This window comes from Rhinolophus hipposideros (genome assembly GCF_964194185.1).
Source record: "Rhinolophus hipposideros genome assembly, chromosome: 9".
NCBI lineage: Eukaryota > Metazoa > Chordata > Mammalia > Chiroptera > Rhinolophidae > Rhinolophus > Rhinolophus hipposideros.
Genome location: NC_138055.1, coordinates 47,513,892 through 47,533,985, shown reverse-complemented (window position 1 = coordinate 47,533,985; position 20,094 = coordinate 47,513,892). Strand labels below are relative to the sequence as shown.

Here is a 20,094-nt window from a genome sequence, read left to right as displayed (position 1 = left end):
ATAGATGATCTCATTTGAACCCCACATTTTTACAAGGTAGATATTATCGTAATTTTACAGGTGAGAAAAACTGAAGGTTTAGAAAGGTTAATTAATTTACACAGCTAATTTACATAGCCAGTAAGTGGTAGAAGTCAGGTGTAAATGCCAGGTCTTCCGAATCCAAAAAGCTAAGCACGTATGAGTAGAAATGCAACTATGAAGGTAATAGGATTATGGTTTATTGCGAACCCATACTCTGATTTTTTGAAGTTATTCCCTATAGATTGGAAACAAGCCATTTTTATTGAGTCTGAATTTTCTACTTGTTGCTAGTTAGCCTTTTGACCCTGGCATTTTGTCTCTCAGCAGTAAAACAACCAATAGATTCAGTCAACTTATTTGTTGAGAAAAATAAATCAAAACAGCTATCTGACATTGTTTAGAGTAAATTAGAATTTTATTGACAAAATTTTCAGTTTCCAAGTCTCTGGGTTAATTTAAAAAAACACACAAAACCCAAACCATCAGACAAAAAGTAAAGTACTCCCTAACTGAAGCTAAAACAGTGAAAGGATCAACACTGCTGACTTATCATTGTAATGTTCGTGCAGCAGTTGGACACTTGGTGGTGAGCGTGGGCACATTAGATGCTGAGATGAGGGTCTCACCTTTCCTTAGGCAGAACTGGAAATGGGTTGTAATAGAGATGGCATATGGCATAGACAGTGATGGCATAGATTGGGCAGAGTCTGAAAAATGGGAGAAGAGAAAATGCAGCAAAGGGAAAAATTGACAGTATTGAATAAAATAGGCTTATGAGAGAAAAATAAAAAATGCATCAGGAACAGTATCTGTTCTTAGTCACAGCTCTCTAAAAGTTGTTTCAAACATTACACAGAGATTTAGCACTGTGTTAGAACATGATCGCTTAATTCTTTATGTATTTGAAGGAGTGGGCCAGTATTTTTAGTAACTTTGTTTTAATTTACAATAAAGATGAAGTTATTTTTTGGAGCCTTTTCATTTTAGATTGATGATGTACTTAGTTATTGCAATAGAGAATGAAGATGACTTTTTAGCTAAAATTATTCCCCCTCAGGCATTGTAAAAAGGCAATAGAATACATTTTAAGAAATATGGTCTCGATTCAGCTGTTTAAGGAAGATATAAAAAGACCCTAGGAGAAAAATGTTTTCTTCTTAAGAATGAACTTTTTACTTCTAAATGTTCAGTTTTAATCATCAGAATTTGGATTGTGAGGAATCTTGTCAAGAAAACTTAAGTTGTCAAGTGATTTAAATGCTATTATTCACTACATACAGTAGTCCCTCCTTCTCCTTGGTTACCCATGGTCAACTGTAGTCCAAAAATATTAAATTGAAAATTCCAGAAATAAATAACTCATAAGTTTTAAATTGCACACCATTCTGAGTAGCATGGTGAAATCTCGCTCCATCCTTCTCTGTCCCACCCGAGATGTGAACCAGCCCTTTGTCCAACGTATACACACTGTATGCACTACCCGTCCATTAGTCACTTAGTAGCCATCCTGATTATCAGATTAACTCTCACTATCATGATGCTTGTGTTCAAGTAACCCTTCTTTTACTTAATGGCCCCCAAACCATTCACATAACTTTTGTTACAGTATACTGTTATGATTGTTCTACTTTATTATTGTTAATCTCTCATTGTGCCTAATTTTTAAATTAAACTTTATCATAAGCATGTATGCATGTAAGAAAAAAAATAGTATATACGTATAGAATTTGGCACTATCCAGTGTCAGGAATCTACTGAGGGTCTTGGAATATAACCCCTAAGGATAGGGGGACCACTGTATTTTTCTAGTCTTCATATACCTCTGTTCTATTTTCTTTTATTTCTGTGGACATAATTCATTCATTTGATCTTTTCTATTCCTTTTTAATGCCATCATTGCATTTTGAGAGCATCACTTTCCTTTAGGTTTAAGTTGTACAGATAAATTTTTTAAATTAAAGTTTATTGAGGTGGCAATTGTTAGTAAAGTTACATAGATTTGTACAATTCTGTAATACATCATCTATATATCACATTGTATGTTCACCACCCAGAGTCAGTTCTCCTTCCATCACCATATATTTGATCCCCTTTGCCCACATCTACCACCCTCTTCCCCACTTACCCTCTGGTAACTATTAAACTATTGTCTGTGTCTATGAGTTATTGTTTCTTCATTTGTTATTTTAGTATACATTGTAGTTGCATTTCATGAAGGATATGTTTTAATTTGTGGGTCATATTCATTATGGGCACCAACCAATCAGAATGGACACCAACCATTGTGCTGTACCAGATACATCTGCTGGCTGTGGTGGAGCTTAGTCCACCCTTTTACTGAATCACGTCATTCTGTGGTAACTTGATTACAAATAATATGAGCCAGTTTAGAATTTCTATCTTCATGAGTTGCTCAAGTAAAAGTCTTTTCTTGGTTGTAGACAGATGAGTTTATTCTTACTACATGAAATATATTCTTCTAGTCTTCTTTTCTTTTATATATGGACTGAGATGTTAATTCATTAGACATGTAAAACTAGATAGATAACTTATGCATCAGGCAACTTGAAAATTGTTTGAATGATGTATAATCATGTAATTTCCATTAAATATGGATTCTAATGTTCAAGCTTTTCCCTTCAGCATCTTAGATGATCTTTGAACAAGGGATTCACACAGGAAAATGAGATCCTGAGAAATTACACATGATTGATGTCACTGTTTATAAAACGTTTCATTTTTCTTTCCTCTCATAAATACTCTGGAATCTATGAAATCTACGTAATTCATAAAAATATTCTTCTTCTTTTGAGTGGACGTACTTTGCCTTGCAGATTTCCAGAGAAAATTAGATTGAAGTGGTGTAATTTTCATTTTTAAACACATTTTAAAAAATTTTTAAAGGATGCTGGGCTGTCTGTTTCATTTTTTAAATATACAATGTGCACATTTCATCTGGCTTGGTTTCTATTACCCATAGTTATTAATAACGCTCAACTGCTAGGTCTCAGATCACTTTCTCATTGTGTTATCTTCTATATTGTATGTCATCATTTTGGACTCTAAGGCTCTGGCTTTATTTCAAATATTTGTAAGACTGTTATTAGAATGTTAGGGACTAGATAGCATTTAGAAAGTCAGAAATAAGACAGAATTAACTTGCAGTAGGAATTGAGTTTACATAAAAGAAAAAAATTGAGTTTACACATAAAAAACTTCTTAGTACATGCAGCATATGGTTCTGTAAACACTGGATAAAGATAGCAATTTAAAAAATCATTTAGGGAAAAATAGCTTCTAAATCAAAGGAAGTATTAAATAGAAAAAGTTTATTTGCTTTGCCATGGCTCATTTACCTTAATAAATTCTATTTTTTCTTTTTGTAGGTTATGACTTTTGTTCTGAAAGGCATAACTGCATGGAGAATTCTGTCTGCAGAAATCTGAATGACAGGGCCGTTTGTAGCTGTCGAGATGGTTTTAGGGCTCTTCGAGAGGACAATGCCTACTGTGAAGGTAATCCTTGTAATGATGTGTAGTTCAGCTGTATAAATTTCCTAGGATTACTGCATGTAAAATTTATTAATTTCCCAGGTTGTCAAGTTGATGGGCCCATTAAAAGCAGTGAATTTAATTTGAACCATATTAATCAGCTATAAATAATTATCTTTCAAATTAAAGTTTTTCAGCTATCTGCTATATGTCAGACTAATAAGTGAACATGGCTGGTTTCGTGAATTAGAACAATAATCCCACTGTGAAATTGCCTTGTTTTTTTTTTCCATAATTAGATATTCAGATAGTTCACATATTGACATGATTACGCTGGCTTGCAGTTAGAATTGTAGTTAGATTTTTCCAGACAATGTTGTGTAACAAAGGCAATCAATTAACAGGAAGATAAAGTGCCCACTGCTGGTTTTGTTTGCTACCGTAAGTAATGTCAGTACTTGTATTCATGCTCTGTGGTACTTAGTAAATAGCTCCAGTGGCGTTAATGGTTTCCCAGTTATTTTTAAAAATTTTAGCAAATAACCCAGGTAGTTAATTCTCTCATGGAAACAGTCCAAATATCGTGAGGAGGCCCTTGCCATTCATAATTCCTCTGACTTTAAATAAATATCCATGAAGACCCTAGAAGTCCATGAGATGCAGTAATTTATAATTTCCCTGAACCAGAGTTGAATCATTCTCATGAATTGTGCGACTAGCTAGTGGGTCTTACAAGTAGGAACACTGATGTGGTGGTGTTTGGGCATTTGGAGGGTTCTAGACTTATCTTTATCAAATGTCCAGAATGTGTCCTCAGTACTGGGGGAGTAAAACCTCCAAGATTAAAACATGTAGCCTCAGTTTAGCTACATGATGATTTATTGGCCCTCAGGAAACCAATTTCTATTGTTTCCCTTAGATTTCTATAGATTTTCTTCTATTAAAAATCAGCATTCATTTTTTAAAATTGACATTTTTCCCCCAAAGTAATTAGTTAAATGCTTCTGATTCAGTTCTGAAGAGACCAGCCCATTTTTGCTAAAGGAAGGACATGGCTTCTGTTCCCCATTTATAATAAAAATTTATTTAAAATTACTCATTTTGAAAGGTTTTATATAAGAAATGCACTTAAACTTTCTTAGTAAAATAATATATTTTTCATTACAATATTTAAGATCTGCAATGTACAATAAGCCCCCCTGGTATTGTTAATGTGTATAACATGAAACCATATGATATAAATTCATATACCTCCTTTTGAATCTTAATTTTATGATAATTATCTTTATTTTTAGCTGCTGCTTTTATTGTTGTTAAGTATATTCACTCATGTAATAAATACTTAAGAAGCACCTACTTACTGTGTACCAAGCACTTTTCTAGACATTGGGTAGTAAATGGTGAATAAGACTGATGAGGTTCCTGTGCTCAGGAGCTTAGCTTCTGGGGGAAAACAGAGAACGTGGGTAACCATAGAGATAGAGAAGGCAGTTTGAGGTAGTAATAAATAATAGGAAGAAAAGGAAACAGAATGATGTGATAGAGATTGTTTGTGGATTAAGTTAAATGGGATGGTCAGGGAAAGCTCTGAGACTGGAGAGGGAGGTATGCTAGTTGAGTTGAGACTTGATAAGGAAACAGCATAGAAAGATCTGGAACAGAGCATTCTAACCAAAAGGAATAACAAGTAGAAAGACCCTACGTGGGAACTAGCTTGGTTGTTCTAGAAACAGAAAGAAGCATAATGTGATGGAGCAGACAGATCAGAGGAAAGACAGCTGGAGAACCAGGCAGAGTCTAGATAATGTAGGGAGGCTTGTAAGGATTTTAAATTTGTCTCACGTAGCAGAGTGATATGCTCAGATTTGTATGGTCAAGGATAGCTCTGGTTACAATGTGTTAGAAGAACTATAGGGTTGACTGTGGTAGAACATAAGTGTAAACAAGACCAGCTGGAAGGCGACTGCAGTAGTCTAGGCAAAGATGTTGGTGGCCTGGATTAAGAAAGGGATAAGGGAGGTGAAGAGGAGGGAACATATTCATGGTATGTTTTGAAAGTAGAGCCAACAATACTTGCCGATAGTTTATTGTGGAGGAGAATTGAAGAGGGATCAAGGGGTGTCAAGGTTTGGAGTGTGAGCAATACATGGATGGTGTTGCCATTTATCAAGACAATAAAGAATTCGAGGGAAGAGGGCAGAGATTTAGATGACTCAACAATGCGACCTACTGAAAATTGGTTTAATTGTAAAAACTGGATCACTGTTTTCACCTACACTTTCAGCACAAATTGGCAGCTATTTTCCATTCTGAATGGATCATACTGAAAAATGGTTTGTACATTTCTTCATGTTATTTGTTTTTCATTTTAAGCTGTAATCATCACAAGTTAAGAAAATGATGGAAAAACTTGTTGGTATATTATAGAGATCTTGAATTTTTTATACGTTTAGACTTTTAATACTACATCTTTTGTTATTTATGTTAATAGGCTTTGCAATATTCCAATCAAATTTGGTTTTCCTTTTGATTTTCTTATTGTTGTTGCTAACTTTAAGGATGTTTTGACTTCCTAGAAGCAACATTTAAAAATCTTATTATGCAATTGTACATGTTCTCTATCAGCTGGTCTTACAGTTCTGGTCCTCTAAGAAACTAGACTTGTCATAATATGCAAAAATAAGCAAGTGATAATCTATAAAGTAATATAAATTTTATTTACTAAATCTGTGGCGTTGTTTTAATGATATGACTATGACTTATAATTTAAAGACTATTGATTTTTACTATTGTTTACTAGGTCAGGATTAAAACAGCAATGGTAAAATGTTGAAGTTCATTTATGCCTTTGACAATATTTATTGCATACCTACTTTGTTCAAGGCTAGGCTAGAGGTGAAACAGTAAATAAGATATACATGACTGATATTCTCTCAGGCAAGAAAGGTAATAAATAGATCATTACACCAACGAGCATTTAATTGCACATGTGGCAATTGACCTGAAAGAGAAATAGGTTAATGGGAGTCTTATCTGGATGGCTGGTGGTGCTTGAAGAAAATAGTTTTGTTTTTCCCAAAACCTGAAGATTAAGTAAAAATCAGCTAGGCATATAAGTAAGGGTTGGAAAGAAGGGAATTGCCTAAGCATTTAACAGCCTCAGGGTGGAAAGAGCACTTTGTAAGAAATGCAGGAAGGTGAAGAGCAAGGGAGACCAGCCTGATGAAGGAGAAGCAGCCCCTTGCAGGGCGCAGTAAAGACCCATGGTTTTATGCTGAGGACAAGGGGAAGCCAGTGAAAGTTTTGAACCAGAGGAGTGCCAATGCTCCCATTTGTTAAGGCACAGATCAGGGTGATACGCCTACAACCCACGGAACACCAGAGATTTCCAGCAGAGCACCAGAAGAGGCAAGGGCCTGGAACAAATTGTCCCTCATAATCCTCAGAAGGAACCAACCCTTCTACACCTTCACCTTCATTTTAGACTATTAGCCTACAAAACTGTGAGAAATTTCTGTTGCTTAAGCCACTAGTTTGTAGTACTCTATTATGGTAGCCCTAGCAAACTAACACAATCGGAAAGCAATTTCTCTCTCTCTCTCTCTCTCTCTCTCTCTCTCTCTCTCTCTCTCTCTCTCTTCCCCCCCTTCCACCTGTCCTTCCCTTCCCTCCCTCACTTGTCCTTGTCCCCTCCCTCCTTTTCTTCCTTCTTCCTTTTCTCCCTCCCTTCCTTTCTTTTTTCCAGCGGCTTACCACTTCACAATTAATTAATTTAGTGATGAATTCCTGACATAGTGAGTATCTGCATATCATTAACTGTGCAATATAGTGCCATTCTGAGAGGATTTCTTTAAGACTAAGGTGAGGGATACCTTACAGAGTTGCTGCAAAAAAAAATCTGAAAGATGTGGAATGAGCTCAATCTTCTGATTGTAAACACAGCGCAGAAGTCCCCAGTGATGCTAGTGGAGGCCTGCTTAACAGAGTGGGAATAAATAACCAGAGGACTGAGCCCTGTGGGATTCATTAGGGAATTCTAGCAGACACTGCGGCTTTCAAAACTATGGTTAACAATGCATGCTCTGTGGTGTGTTATGGTAGAGTATTTCAAATTAAAAAAAAAGTCCAAGGTTACTGTATTAATGAGGGTTCTCCAGAAAAACAGAACCAACAGGACATACAGCAGTACCCCCCTTATCTGCTGTTTCACTTTCTGTGGTTTCATTTACCCCTGGTCAACCATGGTTTGAGAATATTTAATGGAAAATTCCAGAAATAAACAATTCGTAAGTTTTAAATTGCCCTCCATTCTGAATAGTGTGATGACATCTTGCACTGTCTACCCTGTCCCATCCTGGGCATGAATTGTTTGTCCAGTAACCCCCCCCCCGTTAGTCACTTAGTAGCCTTCTCAGCCTTAATCTGATACACTGTCACAGTATCAGTGCTTGTGTCATGCAGGGTCTCAGGCGGGGTCTCATCTCCTGCTCCCCACATAAGAACGCAGAATATGGTGAGGCCAAAAAGGAACACCCACGGAGCCATTAGTAGGGGAGTCATATCACTATATTCTAGCTGGCGGCATCCTCCTCTCTGCAATTCGCTCTTGCTAGCCCCCATTTTCTGCTAGCATAGCCACAGCAGTTATATTAGTGGCCACTGGCTCACTGGTTGGTTGCAGCTGACGGCCAACTAGCCACAGCTGATGGCCATCCAATCACAGTTGATGGCCATTTACTACCCGAGCCAGCACCTTTCTATGTGAGGCCGAGAGCCTGGAAACTGCTTTCTGGGGCTCTGTCCCCACAGCTTGTGTTCAAGTTTCCTTCATTTTACTTAATAAAGGCCCCAAAGTGCAAGTGTAAGATGCTGGCAATTCGGACATGCCAAAGAGAAGCCACGAATGCTTCCTTCAATTGAAAAAGTGAAAGTTTTCAATGTAGTAATAATAAGGAAAGGAAAAAAAATGTATGCTGAGTTTGTTAAGAACAAACCTTCTATCTGTGAAACTGCATAATTTATAAATTAAACTTTATCATAGGTGTATATGTATCATAGTAAATCATAGTATACATAGGGTTTGGTACTATCTGTGGTTTCAGGTATCCACTGGGGTCTGGAACATATTCCCTACAGACAAGGAGGACAACTGTATGTAGATAGACAATAGATGGATGGATGGATGGATGGATGGATGGATGGATGGATGGATGGATCGATGGATCGATGGATGATAGAGATTGATTGATTATAAGGAATTGGCCTATGTGATTATGGAGGCTCAGAAGTCCCAAGATCTGTAGTCAGCAAGCTGGAGACCCAGGAGAGCTGATGGTGCAGTTGCAGCCAAATCCAAAGACCTGAGAATCAGGAGAGCCAATGGTGGAAGTTTCCAGTCCCGGGGCAGGGGAAGACTAGTGTGGCAGCTAATCAGTCAGGCAGGCAAAGTTTCCCTCTTACTCAGCATTTTTGTTCTATTCAGGTCTTCAGTTGATTGGATAAGGCCCACCCACATTTGGCCAGCCAGTCTGCTTTAGTCAATCTGCCAAGTTAAATGTTAATCTCATCCAGAAGCACCCTCACAGACACACACAGACTAATGTCTGACCAAATGCCCGGTCACCCCAAGGCCTAGTCAAGTTGACACATAAAATTAACCATTATAATTATAATACAAACTAAAAAAAGAGAGAAGAGGAAAAGCATATCTGATGATTCCAAATATGAATGGGCGTTTTCATGGCCTCATCAACCCATCCAACCAAGTGAAAAAGTTGCAACATAAAACAGCTTTCAAAATTAATATGAAATATGGAAGTATTAAAGTGTCTTTAGGCATTGAGGAACATCTATTATATTTAACATATTTACAATGCTGAAGAAATGTTTGTTTTGTTTTGTTTCTTGAAAATCACTCCTCCTCCAATTGAGTAGTTTTGATGCAAAAGTTCTGAAAATCCCTATTAAGTGACAGCCAGATTTGAACTTCCATTAGCACTTCTGGGCTCATTCATCACTTACTTTATGTGATGATTAAGTTCAACTTTCTCTGACTCAAAAACAATTTCCATTCATTTGTAAACTTGAATACCATTAAGATATGCAAATCAGAGAAAAGGGCATTTTTTTTCTTTGAAGTCTGAGTCTCCATTGATATGAAGGAAGGACTTTAAATTTTTGAAATCAAACCTAATAAAGATTAAACTTCTCTAAATTTCTTCTTAGGCATAGTTTCTCATGCAAAGGAAATTGAAGAAGCAATCAAGGCTCCTCATATACTATTCTTTTGAAACAAAACACCATACTTGTGTGACTTTCGTGGCCAGATGAGTTTTTCCCCCCAAAGAATGCACTTCTATAGAAAATATTTATCTAATTCTTTTGGAGTTCATAATCACTTTGGATGCTGTATGGAGAAGAAATCATAAATCAGTCATCAATTGTGTTTCCCCAAAAATAAGACCAAGCCGGTCCATCAGATCTAATGCGTCTTTTGGAGCAAAAATCAATATAAGACCTGGTCTTATTTTAATATAAGACCAGGACTTTAGTATAATATAATGCAATATGACATAATATAATAATATATAATATAATTAATATAATATAATATGATATAATATAATATAATATAAAATACCGGCTCTTATATAAGACTCAGCCTTATATTAATTTTTGCTTCAAAAGATGCATTAGACCTGATGGTCTGGGTAGGTCTTATTTTCGGGGCAACAAGGAATTAATGATACATCTATGTATTAAATAGGATTAAGACCATGTACTTTTCTCTGAGGTGGATGTATAGTCTCTTCTGATAGTTGGATGTATAAATGGCCTCTATCATTAAACTTCATTTAGAGAATCTTTGTTCAGCATTCATTTATTCAAGGTATTTATGGAACACATACTATGTGTCAGGCCTTGCGTGGGTGCTGGTCGTATAGCTGTGAGCAAAACCGATTAAGCCCCTGCTGTCAGGGAGCTGACTTTCTAGTGGAGGTAACATTTACATACAGTCTGTGCCCATTTTCCAGATGCAGATGGAAATGAGAATTCTGATTGATGTTTTCGTACTTTGTTAAAATAAGTAGTCCTGTTCTTTTACAGACTTTTGGCAGCTGGTTTTTAAGACCTTAGTACTCAACGTGTTTGTCCAAAGACCAGCAATATAGGTCACCCACTGGGAGCTGGTTAGCAATACAGAATCTCTTCCTTTATCTCAGACCTACTAAATCAGATCTGTGTGATAACAAGATGGCCAGGTGATTCCTACACATAGGAAAATTTGAAGAGTACTGGTTTGAGGCATAAATTTATTAATTTATCACCTAAATGATTTGGTAACCATCCAATGTTTTTTTTTGTTTTTGTTTTTTTTTTTTTTTGATTTATTTATTGGGGTGACAATTGTTAATGACATTACATAATTTCAGGTGTACAATTCTGTATTACATCATCTATAAATCCCATTGTGTGTTCACCACCCAGAGTCAGTTCTCCTTCCATCACCATATATTTGATCCCCCTTACCCTCATCTCCCTCCCCCCACCCCTTTTACCCTCTGGTAACCACTAAACTATTGTCTGTGTCTATGAGTTTTTGTTTCTCATTTGTCTTGTTTTTGGTTTATATACCACATATCAGTGAAATCATAGGGTTCTCTGCTTTTTCTGTCTGATTTATTTCGCTTAGCATTATACTCTCAAGATCCATCCATGTTGTCACAAATGTTCCTATATCATCTTTCCTTAACGCCGAATAGTATTCCATTGCGTATATATACCACAACTTCTTTATTCATTCATCTATCAAAGGACATTTTGGTTGTTTCCATGTCTTGGCCACCATAAACAAAGCTGCAATGAACATTGGAGCACACGTGTCTTTATGGATAAATGATTTCAAATTCTTTGGGTAGATACCCGGGAGAGGGATTGCTGGGTCATATGGTAATTCTATTTGTAATTTTTTGAGGAACCTCCACACTGCCTTCCATAGCGGCTGCACCAGTCTGCATTCCCACCAACAGTGTATGAGGGTTCCTTTTTCTCCACAGCCTCTCCAACACTTGTTGCTATTTGTCTTGTTGATGAAAGCCATTCTGATTGGGGTGAGGTGATATCTCATTGTGGTTTTTATTTGCATTTTTCTGATGATTAGTGATGTTGAGCATTTTTTCATATGTCTATTTGCCATTTGTAAGTCCTCTTTGGAGAAATGTCTCTTGAGGTCCTCTGCCCATTTTTCAATTGGGTTGTTTGTTTTTTTGTTGTTGAGTTTCATGAGTTCCTTGTATATTTTGGATATTAGACCCTTATCAGAGGAACTGTTTGCAAAAATCTTCTCCTATTCAGTTGGTTGCCTCTTTATTTTGTCGATGGTTTCTTTTGCTGTGCAGAAACTTTTAAGTTTCATATAGTCCCATTTGTTTATTTTAGCTTTTACTTCCATTGCCTTTGGATTCAAATTCATAAAATGCTCTTTGAACCCAAGGTCCATAAGTTTAGTACCTATGTTTTCTTCTATGCAGTTTATTGTGTCAGGCAATGTTTTTTATCTGTATGCTCAGCTAGAGAGGAACTTTAGTGTTCACTGTCTCAGTTTATTTTCATCAGGATGCAATTTGGTTTCCTCAACATGATTTCTTATAGTGTGGTTCAAGCTGCATCAAAATCACCTGAGGAGCTTGTTAAAAATGCATATTCCTGGATACAACCTTAACTCTGCTTAGGTAAGTCAGTGTTGAGTCTCAAAAATCTGCATGTTTACAAGCTTCACAAGTGATTGTGCACATTAAAGTTTCAAAAGGACTATCCTAGACTAATTCCATATTGAGAGCCTTCTAAGGATGAATTTTCAATAATATTGTTTTATCTTTGGTTAATATGCTGCTGCCTAGAAAGATGAATTGTTGAGTCTGTGTGGTCATATATTCCTGTGTATTACGGTGGTGTTACTTTAAACCAGGGTTTCTCAGCCTTGACACTATTGACATTTTGAACTAGATAATTCTTTGTTGTGGGTTCTGTGCTGGCCTGTGTATTTGAGGATGTTTGGCAACATCCCTGGCCTCTGTCCACCCAATGCCGGCAGCATACCTGTGTCTGTAGTGCCACTCCTACTTGTGATAAACAAAAATGTCTCCAAACATTGCTAAATGTCTGCTGGAGGGCAAAACTGCTTCCAGTGGAGAACCGTTGGTGTAATCTAAGTAAAAGATAGGAAATGGCTACATGTGAGCATGATATTTATATGAGTATGACATTTATGTACAAGCACGTAAGGCCTACCTGGCTCTTTGGGCTGGTGAAAGAAACATAATGAGATGACTGGAAGGGGACAAAACCTCATGGTTAGACCATAAACAAGGCTACTATAAGTGTCTAGGTGCCTAAGAACAATACAAAATAGGTGGAAGAACATTTTTTGGAGTCTATTTTTGAGTAGCTCTGAACATGCTGTGAAGACTGAAAAAGATGCTGTATGGTGTCTCAAGAGTAGCTTTGAGGATAGGAACTTCTTTTAAAGGGACAAAAGTAGGGACACAGGGATTTGTCCTAGCTTGGGCAGAGACTCAGAGGATCTGGAGAAGCCCCAGAAGTTGCCCAGGGCCAGGGTAGTGGGCAGTGATGGTGAGTATGTGTTTATTTATTTCTGAACCCACAGGGATACTCAGGGTACACTCAGAAGTAATTGGGAGATGTTGAAGGGAGGCCTCAGATTCATCAACAAACCAAGGAAATTTGTATTCCTAGCCAGTAGCATTATTGAATTTCTGGTATGAGTTTGAGTTTTGTTTGGCCCACTCTTCTCACCAAATTGCTTACCTTTGCATTTCTTTGTAATATGATATGATGACACATTCGCGGTCAACCAATGTTCTACAAGTATAATTGTCACCCTTTTGGTCGTCAATTGTGTCAATACTGAAAAGTAAATCAGAACAAATGCTTATTTCGTACACACTCCTGTACACTGATGGTCATTCTGGTACCTGGATGGATACTTTGCAGATTTATACGTGCAACCACCTGTCATTATTTTTTTAAAATACATGTGAGAAGAAATTGTTGGATTGAATAGACAAACGGATATAAAATGTTTATGTGGATCAAGTCACAATCTTTCCATTTTTGACAAATGGGGGCAGCTGTGATGTTAAGGAAAGAACATTGGACAGAAAGACTTAAATTTTATTCTTACCTCTTCTGTTTAGTAACTGTCAGAACTTGTGCAAGTCACTTAATATCTCTGAGCCTCCGTCTCCTCATCTGTTAAATGCAGAGAATTTGTCTCTTGAGGTTATTAGAGAAATGGAGGTTAAATAAGATTAAGTGTGTGAAAATGACTTCCAGAAAAATGAGTCCTTGGTGAAAGTCTGTCACTAAACCTCTGTTTCTCACGTATGTTTATTAGTGCCAGTGTTACAGTCGGTTCATGCAACATGGATTTATTTTTGGAACTAAGATAGTACGCCATTAGTGTATTGGAAACTTGCGGTAACAATCCTCTTAGAATCTATATGATGATATTGTCTTATATTTTAAGCCAGTTATAATAAGATCTTCAGCTACTTCAGTAACTAAGTTACCATGGTTTATTTCCAGAACCAAACCACTTTATTCCAAATTCCTTTCTGGTCTGAATAATATTCTAACCAATTCTGCAATATAGAGTATGTATAATTCATCTTCATTTTGCAAATTATAGGAGAAGACTTAAAATGTAACCTTAAAATGTAAGACTTAAAATGGGAATTCATGTTATTTTTTTTGTAGATGCGTAGCAGGTTAAAATACTTGATAATTACTTGTTTATTATTTCTAGGGAGAAAATGTCTGCTTAGACTTAAACAATTCATTTTAAGTTAATTGCAGATGTCTTAGGTGAGGCAGCAATTCATTATCGCTATCATTTCATTAGATAAATGAAAATTATTTTTTAAAAGTCACCTCTCTAAAAAAGAATGCATTTGAAGTGACATGAGGTATCATATGATTAACAATTTTTAATAATTTAATTGATGGAAAAAGCCTTTTTGCAACTCCATTAAGTTTAAGGTCAAGTATAACTTAGAGATTAAATTATAAATACCAGCTCTATTTTGTCTTCCAAGAATTTCAAGTCATATGTTCTAGTTATATTTGTTACAAGTATTGAAGTAACTTAACAAATGCTAGCTTGAAATGAAACACAACCTTGAGCATTTCTTTTATAATTCTCTTCTTCCCTTTATGTATTCATAAGCTTTCAAAAGGCAGAACCAACTCCAATATAAAATAAGATTTTTTTATCATGTGCAGTAAGGACATCTGAAAAAAGGCTTGGAGATAGGCGATGGAAGTTTGAGTATGATTGATGGCAGGAAAACAGTATGGCTAGCAATATATCAGGATGGCACAAATAAAACAAATCAAACATGATTCACTGGTCCTGAGATTATGTTTGGAATCTGTTGTGAAAATGTGAAGCTGTGAAGAAAAATGAAATGACATGGTCCTAGCTAGGGACATTGGAATAAATGTTAGTTTCATTGTTAATATTATGAATAGAAATCGAAATAAAGTTTTTGGAGACAACTGTGGATTGCCGGAAGCAGTTAGGCACAAAATCATCAACGTAACAGAAAAAAGTGAGACATTTCAGTAATGTGATGGAGAAGGACTGGCTTGTTTAGGCAAATGACTGTTGCTGAGCAGAAAGCCGCGTGTGTTGGGACACAGGGGCAGTTAGAAAATCGGTGCTACCTTTAATGAATATGAAGCGTTGGTTCAGGGTTGAGCATGTTATGGTTCTAAATTATATTTCATAGTCATGAGTATGATAAAAAATAGATCCCTGGGATTTTAATCAGACATAAGAATATTTTCATTTTTATTCCATTTAAAATTTCCCTCAAGTGATTTTTCTTTAATACGAATAATGTACTCCCAAACATTTCTACAGATTGTTTATGTCCTTAGATAAGAATGTGACAATGAAGAAATGGAACTGAAATTGTAGAACACATAATGTTTGTTTATACTGAATTGTTGTGAGGCCATACTTCATAACCAACATTAAATATTAACATTGTTAAATTCAGCAACGCAGTTAGTGACTTATGTACAAACAAGCAATTGGAAATTGGAGTGGGCCCATATCTCTCATGAAAGCACTGATGTAATGGATAGACTAATCTAATAACTCTGAATGGGCAACAATTTGGATATTGTAATGACTGAAATCCTTGTTTTTGGCAAAATAAACATATATTTATTAAATTAGTTTTTAATATTTAAAAATACTAATCTGCTTTCTTGGAAAGAATAGCATTCAACTTGATGAATTTTCAAATTCAGCATGACAAGGCAGTCTTTCAAACGAGCCTGTCTGTTCATTAGTTTCAAGCAAGTTGGATTCAGCCAAAACAGCTTACTAACTAGGCATGAATAAGCAGAGACAAAAAGTGTGGAAACACAGACAGATGGAATCTCCATAGCCCAAGGGGTTAGGGAGACATTGTGGAAGAATTGGGACGTCATCTGGGCCATGAAGAGTCAAATTTGGATTGGCGGAGAAGAAAAAGCATAGAGAAAGAGGAAGACATGTTTTGGAGTTTTCCTGCAACAGGAAGCTTACATCCAGGAGTGTTAGTACATTAAACTGCAAAGCTAGGGACCAGATTGTGGAGGAACAGTGGGTTATATGGAGTGATTCTATTCTAGATTTGCCAACCACTAACCTACAGGAAACATATGGGGAGCTTCTCAAGTTTGAACAGGTTCCTTGGCTGTGAAAAGGGAGTAATTCTATCTGTTTCATGTAGGTTATAGGGTTATTGTGAGAATGAACATATCAGGAATATGAACATGCACTGTAAAATCAAGGTGTTATAAAAATGTCAAGTGGTAGATCTTTACAACGCTATGTACGTGGTTGCCAACCAGAGCTGTGTGCTAGGGTACTCTGCTGGGTCATTTTACTACGCATCCCAGCTCAGTTTCCTCTCGTTTCCTGAAATGATTATTTCAAACCTCCCATTGCTTCTAGTCCTTTGACTCGACCCATTCTCGTATTCTCAGCAAAGAACCTTCTTGACTAACAACACAGAAATCAGGAGCATTAACTTCCTTGTCATCCTGCTCCCATTACATATGCCAGGTGCTTCACACTCACCCTTTCTTCTTTCTCCCAGTCTCAGTGGAATAGATACCACTCGTCCTAGGAGTTATAGGTGTATCTGAGCACTGAATCTCACTTCTTCCCGTTTTCGCAGGAAACTTGCGCCATCTATTATCCTCTTCTTTCTATTTGCTTCTTCCCATCAGCATTTAAATAGTGTTTGTTTCTTCCACATCCACGTCTAGTTTTGTGTTATTCCCCCTCTTCCCTTTGATAGCCAAATTTCTTAAAGATGTGATCTATTTTCACTGTCTCAATTTCTTCAAGTTAGACTCTCTCCGTAACCCACTTCAATCTAGATTTTTCATCCCATATCCCCTCCAAACTGCTCCCAACAAGGTCACTGATAACTTCTATATTGTTAAATCGGACATCTTTCAGGCCGTGTCTTGCTTGACCTCTAGGCAGCAATTAATTCTATTGATCACTTCCTCCTTCAAACACTTATTTACCTTGTCTTCATACTAATACATTGTATTGATCAGGGATCAGAGTTGCAAACAGCAGAATCCACTCTGGAAGTTTAAGAAGAAAAGGAGTATTTTGAAGGATGTTAGGTGGCTCACAATCTATGTGGCAGGACAGGTATAGATGATATTCATCCAAGACTATGTTTATCACATCTGGGCACAAATCCCACTGCCTCTGCCCCTTAGTGTCACACAAATCCTGAATAGTTTTCACTGATAACACCCAGGACTGGACTTCAGAAGCTATGCCACTGCCACCACGTTAATGCTGAATGCCTTCTCCTTTACACTTGCTAGAAGATTCCACAACCTTGCACAGTCATGAGTTCTCATCTTGAAGTTTTACCTGAGTGGCCCTAATTGGCAGTCCTAGGTTCCAGGCCTATGTACTAGCGGCCAAGTACACTAAAGATTTGAGTTGTGACTTCGTTCTTGGGGACTTGGGGATTTCCCCAACTGTAGAGGTGTGTAGAAAAGGTGATAGCTGGCCACTATTTTGACATTTGTCTACCTCGAACACTCTTCTAGCTATGCCGCTACCTCTCTGAGCAATCATTCTTAGTCTCCTTTCTTTTCTTGCCCCTTAAATGTTCCCTAGGGCTCCATCTTATTTTTTCTCTCCTCATTCTGCACCTTCTCCCTGAGTGATGCTGTCTAACACCTTGGCTTTAATTGCCTTCTCTGTGTTTAAGACTCCTAGATCTTGACCTCCAGCCCTGTCCTCTCTCCTGACCTCAAGGACCACATATCTAGCTGCTTTTTGGACATTTCTACTTGCATGTGCCATAAGCACCTCAAATTCAACATGTCTAAAACCAAACTCCCCTGTCACACAAATGCATCCCTCCTGTTCTTCACTGTGCAGATCCACTCAGTTAAGAAAAGAGGATGTTATGATTGAGAAGTCCCCTCCCTCATCTGCATGTGCAATCAATTGTAGATCGTATGTGTGTATGTGTATGCGTGTGTGTATAGCGGGGGTGCCAAAAACATGTATACAAGTGGACACTTTGGTCAACGTTGCCCAAGCAGTAGTTCACCTTAATCAGAAGTGTCTGGATGCTGATGGTAACCACTTTGAGCACCTCTTGTAATTGAAGAAGTCAGATATGACATTTCTTCATCTTTTGTTATCAGTGTATATTGGGTGTTACAATTTTAATACAGTTTTCCTTTCTTAAAATATGAATGGATTTTTTTGGCATTGTGTGTGTGGTGTGTGTGTGTGTGTGTGTGTATTGAATCTGCCATAGTCTCCATATTCAACAAGAATATACTGTCACAGGCAGAGGAATCCAAATTACTAAGTGAGCTTCCTCCTAGCTTCCAGTTTTCTGTAATCTATTCTTTACCTTGCAATGAAAAGATCTTGCTTAGCAATTCATGCCATCTCATTCCCCTGCTTAGCACCCTTCACAGGAGAAGCATATACACACACCCCATGCATGTGCTTACATGGGTGTAGAATATCTCTGGAAGTTTGCACAAGAAACTGGTAGCAATGGTTGTCTCAGGGATTGGGAATGGGAGAACCAAATGGGAGTGGGTCAGTCTTACTTTATTGTGCACTCTACTGTATCTTACATTTTATACCCTGTGCTCATGATGTATTAAAAATTGATTAAAAAAACTTAACAGATTCCCATTGATCATAGGATAATGTCAAATTCACATGGTTTCTAAGATTGTCACACAAAATAGCTCCTGATTACTTCATTAGCCACATGGAATGTTTTGCTGTTCTTTGAATATATCACATTCTTTCACTTTCCAACATTTACACATAGTTCCCTTGTTTGAAATGCTCTCTTCTCTCCCACCTCACCTGGATAATCCTACTTCTCCTTTACCCCTGTGCTTAGAAATCACATCCTCCTGGAAGCCTTGCCTTGACTGCAAGACTAGATTTGGAACTTACTTTTTTTCCCCAGATGGCACTATTCTTGTCAAACTCCTATAACATTTTTGAAATTATTGTTTGTGTCCTGTAGAAAGACCATAAGCTCTGCAAGGACAGATACTACAGTTTTCTTATTCAAGGCTATGACATGGGTGGTAAGGTAAACATATTGAACATAGTAGGAATTCAATAAACATCGGTTACATGGATAAATTACTCATGCTTGTTTTCTCTGCCCCATAGTTTTCCAAATTATCTCATCTGTCCCCATAGATATTATTTTATGATCCACTCTAAACCCTATCTGAAATTTTTCTTCTGCATGTCTCCACATATATATTTTAGATGTAGGAATCCTAAAGCTAGGAATAATATATTCTATTAAGAGTAGTAACAAAAAAAACTAATATAGCTTTCACTCTTCTTGAAGAATATACAATTTACAATGAATGAATTAAAAAATGAATGAAGGAAATATATGGCTATTATTTTGAGATGTCAAAAAAATCATGTTCAAGTAATACATATATATAGTTTTAATACATAAAAATTACTATTTCATAAACAAGCTCATTAATGCCACTGACTTTAAAACATTACTTTAAATCTTACCTTATTTGTAAATGACATTCTAATTTATTCTTTACTGATTTTTCACTAAGCAGCCTACTTGTACTTGCAATATTTTTTTAAATACTTGTATCTTCCCAAATATTACTCTCAAATCTTTTCCACTATTACATTTCTCAGAACTTAGTCTTTTTCCCGGTTTGTGAATTAAGTTATTGATCTCTTTGTCAACTTTGCCAAGACAGTGTTTCACAGCTGATGGGCCAAGACTTAGAAATAATCCATACTGATCTATATTACTCTTCAGTATGTGGAACCCTTGCTGTTGAACTGCATGACTTCAAGATTTTATTGGCTAAACAAGAAGGCATTAGTGTTCATTAATATACTAATATAATTCTTTTACAGGGCAAATTTGAGATAAATGCAATGGCCTTAGAAATACACCATGCTTTAAAAAAAAATGGCACCAGT

The 20,094-nt window shown here is 36.7% G+C and overlaps 1 protein-coding gene across 3 annotated transcripts in view; it reads left to right on the top strand.

Moving 5' to 3' along the window:
• NELL2 (neural EGFL like 2) overlaps nt 1-20,094 on the top strand; it is a 313,554-nt gene that overhangs the window by 148,804 nt on the left and 144,656 nt on the right. For all 3 annotated transcript variants that reach the window (XM_081060876.1, XM_081060877.1, XM_081060875.1), the window contains exon 13: nt 3,411-3,539. In XM_081060876.1, the coding sequence (XP_080917002.1) occupies nt 3,411-3,539 (129 nt within the window). The remainder of the gene's footprint in view (nt 1-3,410; nt 3,540-20,094) is intronic.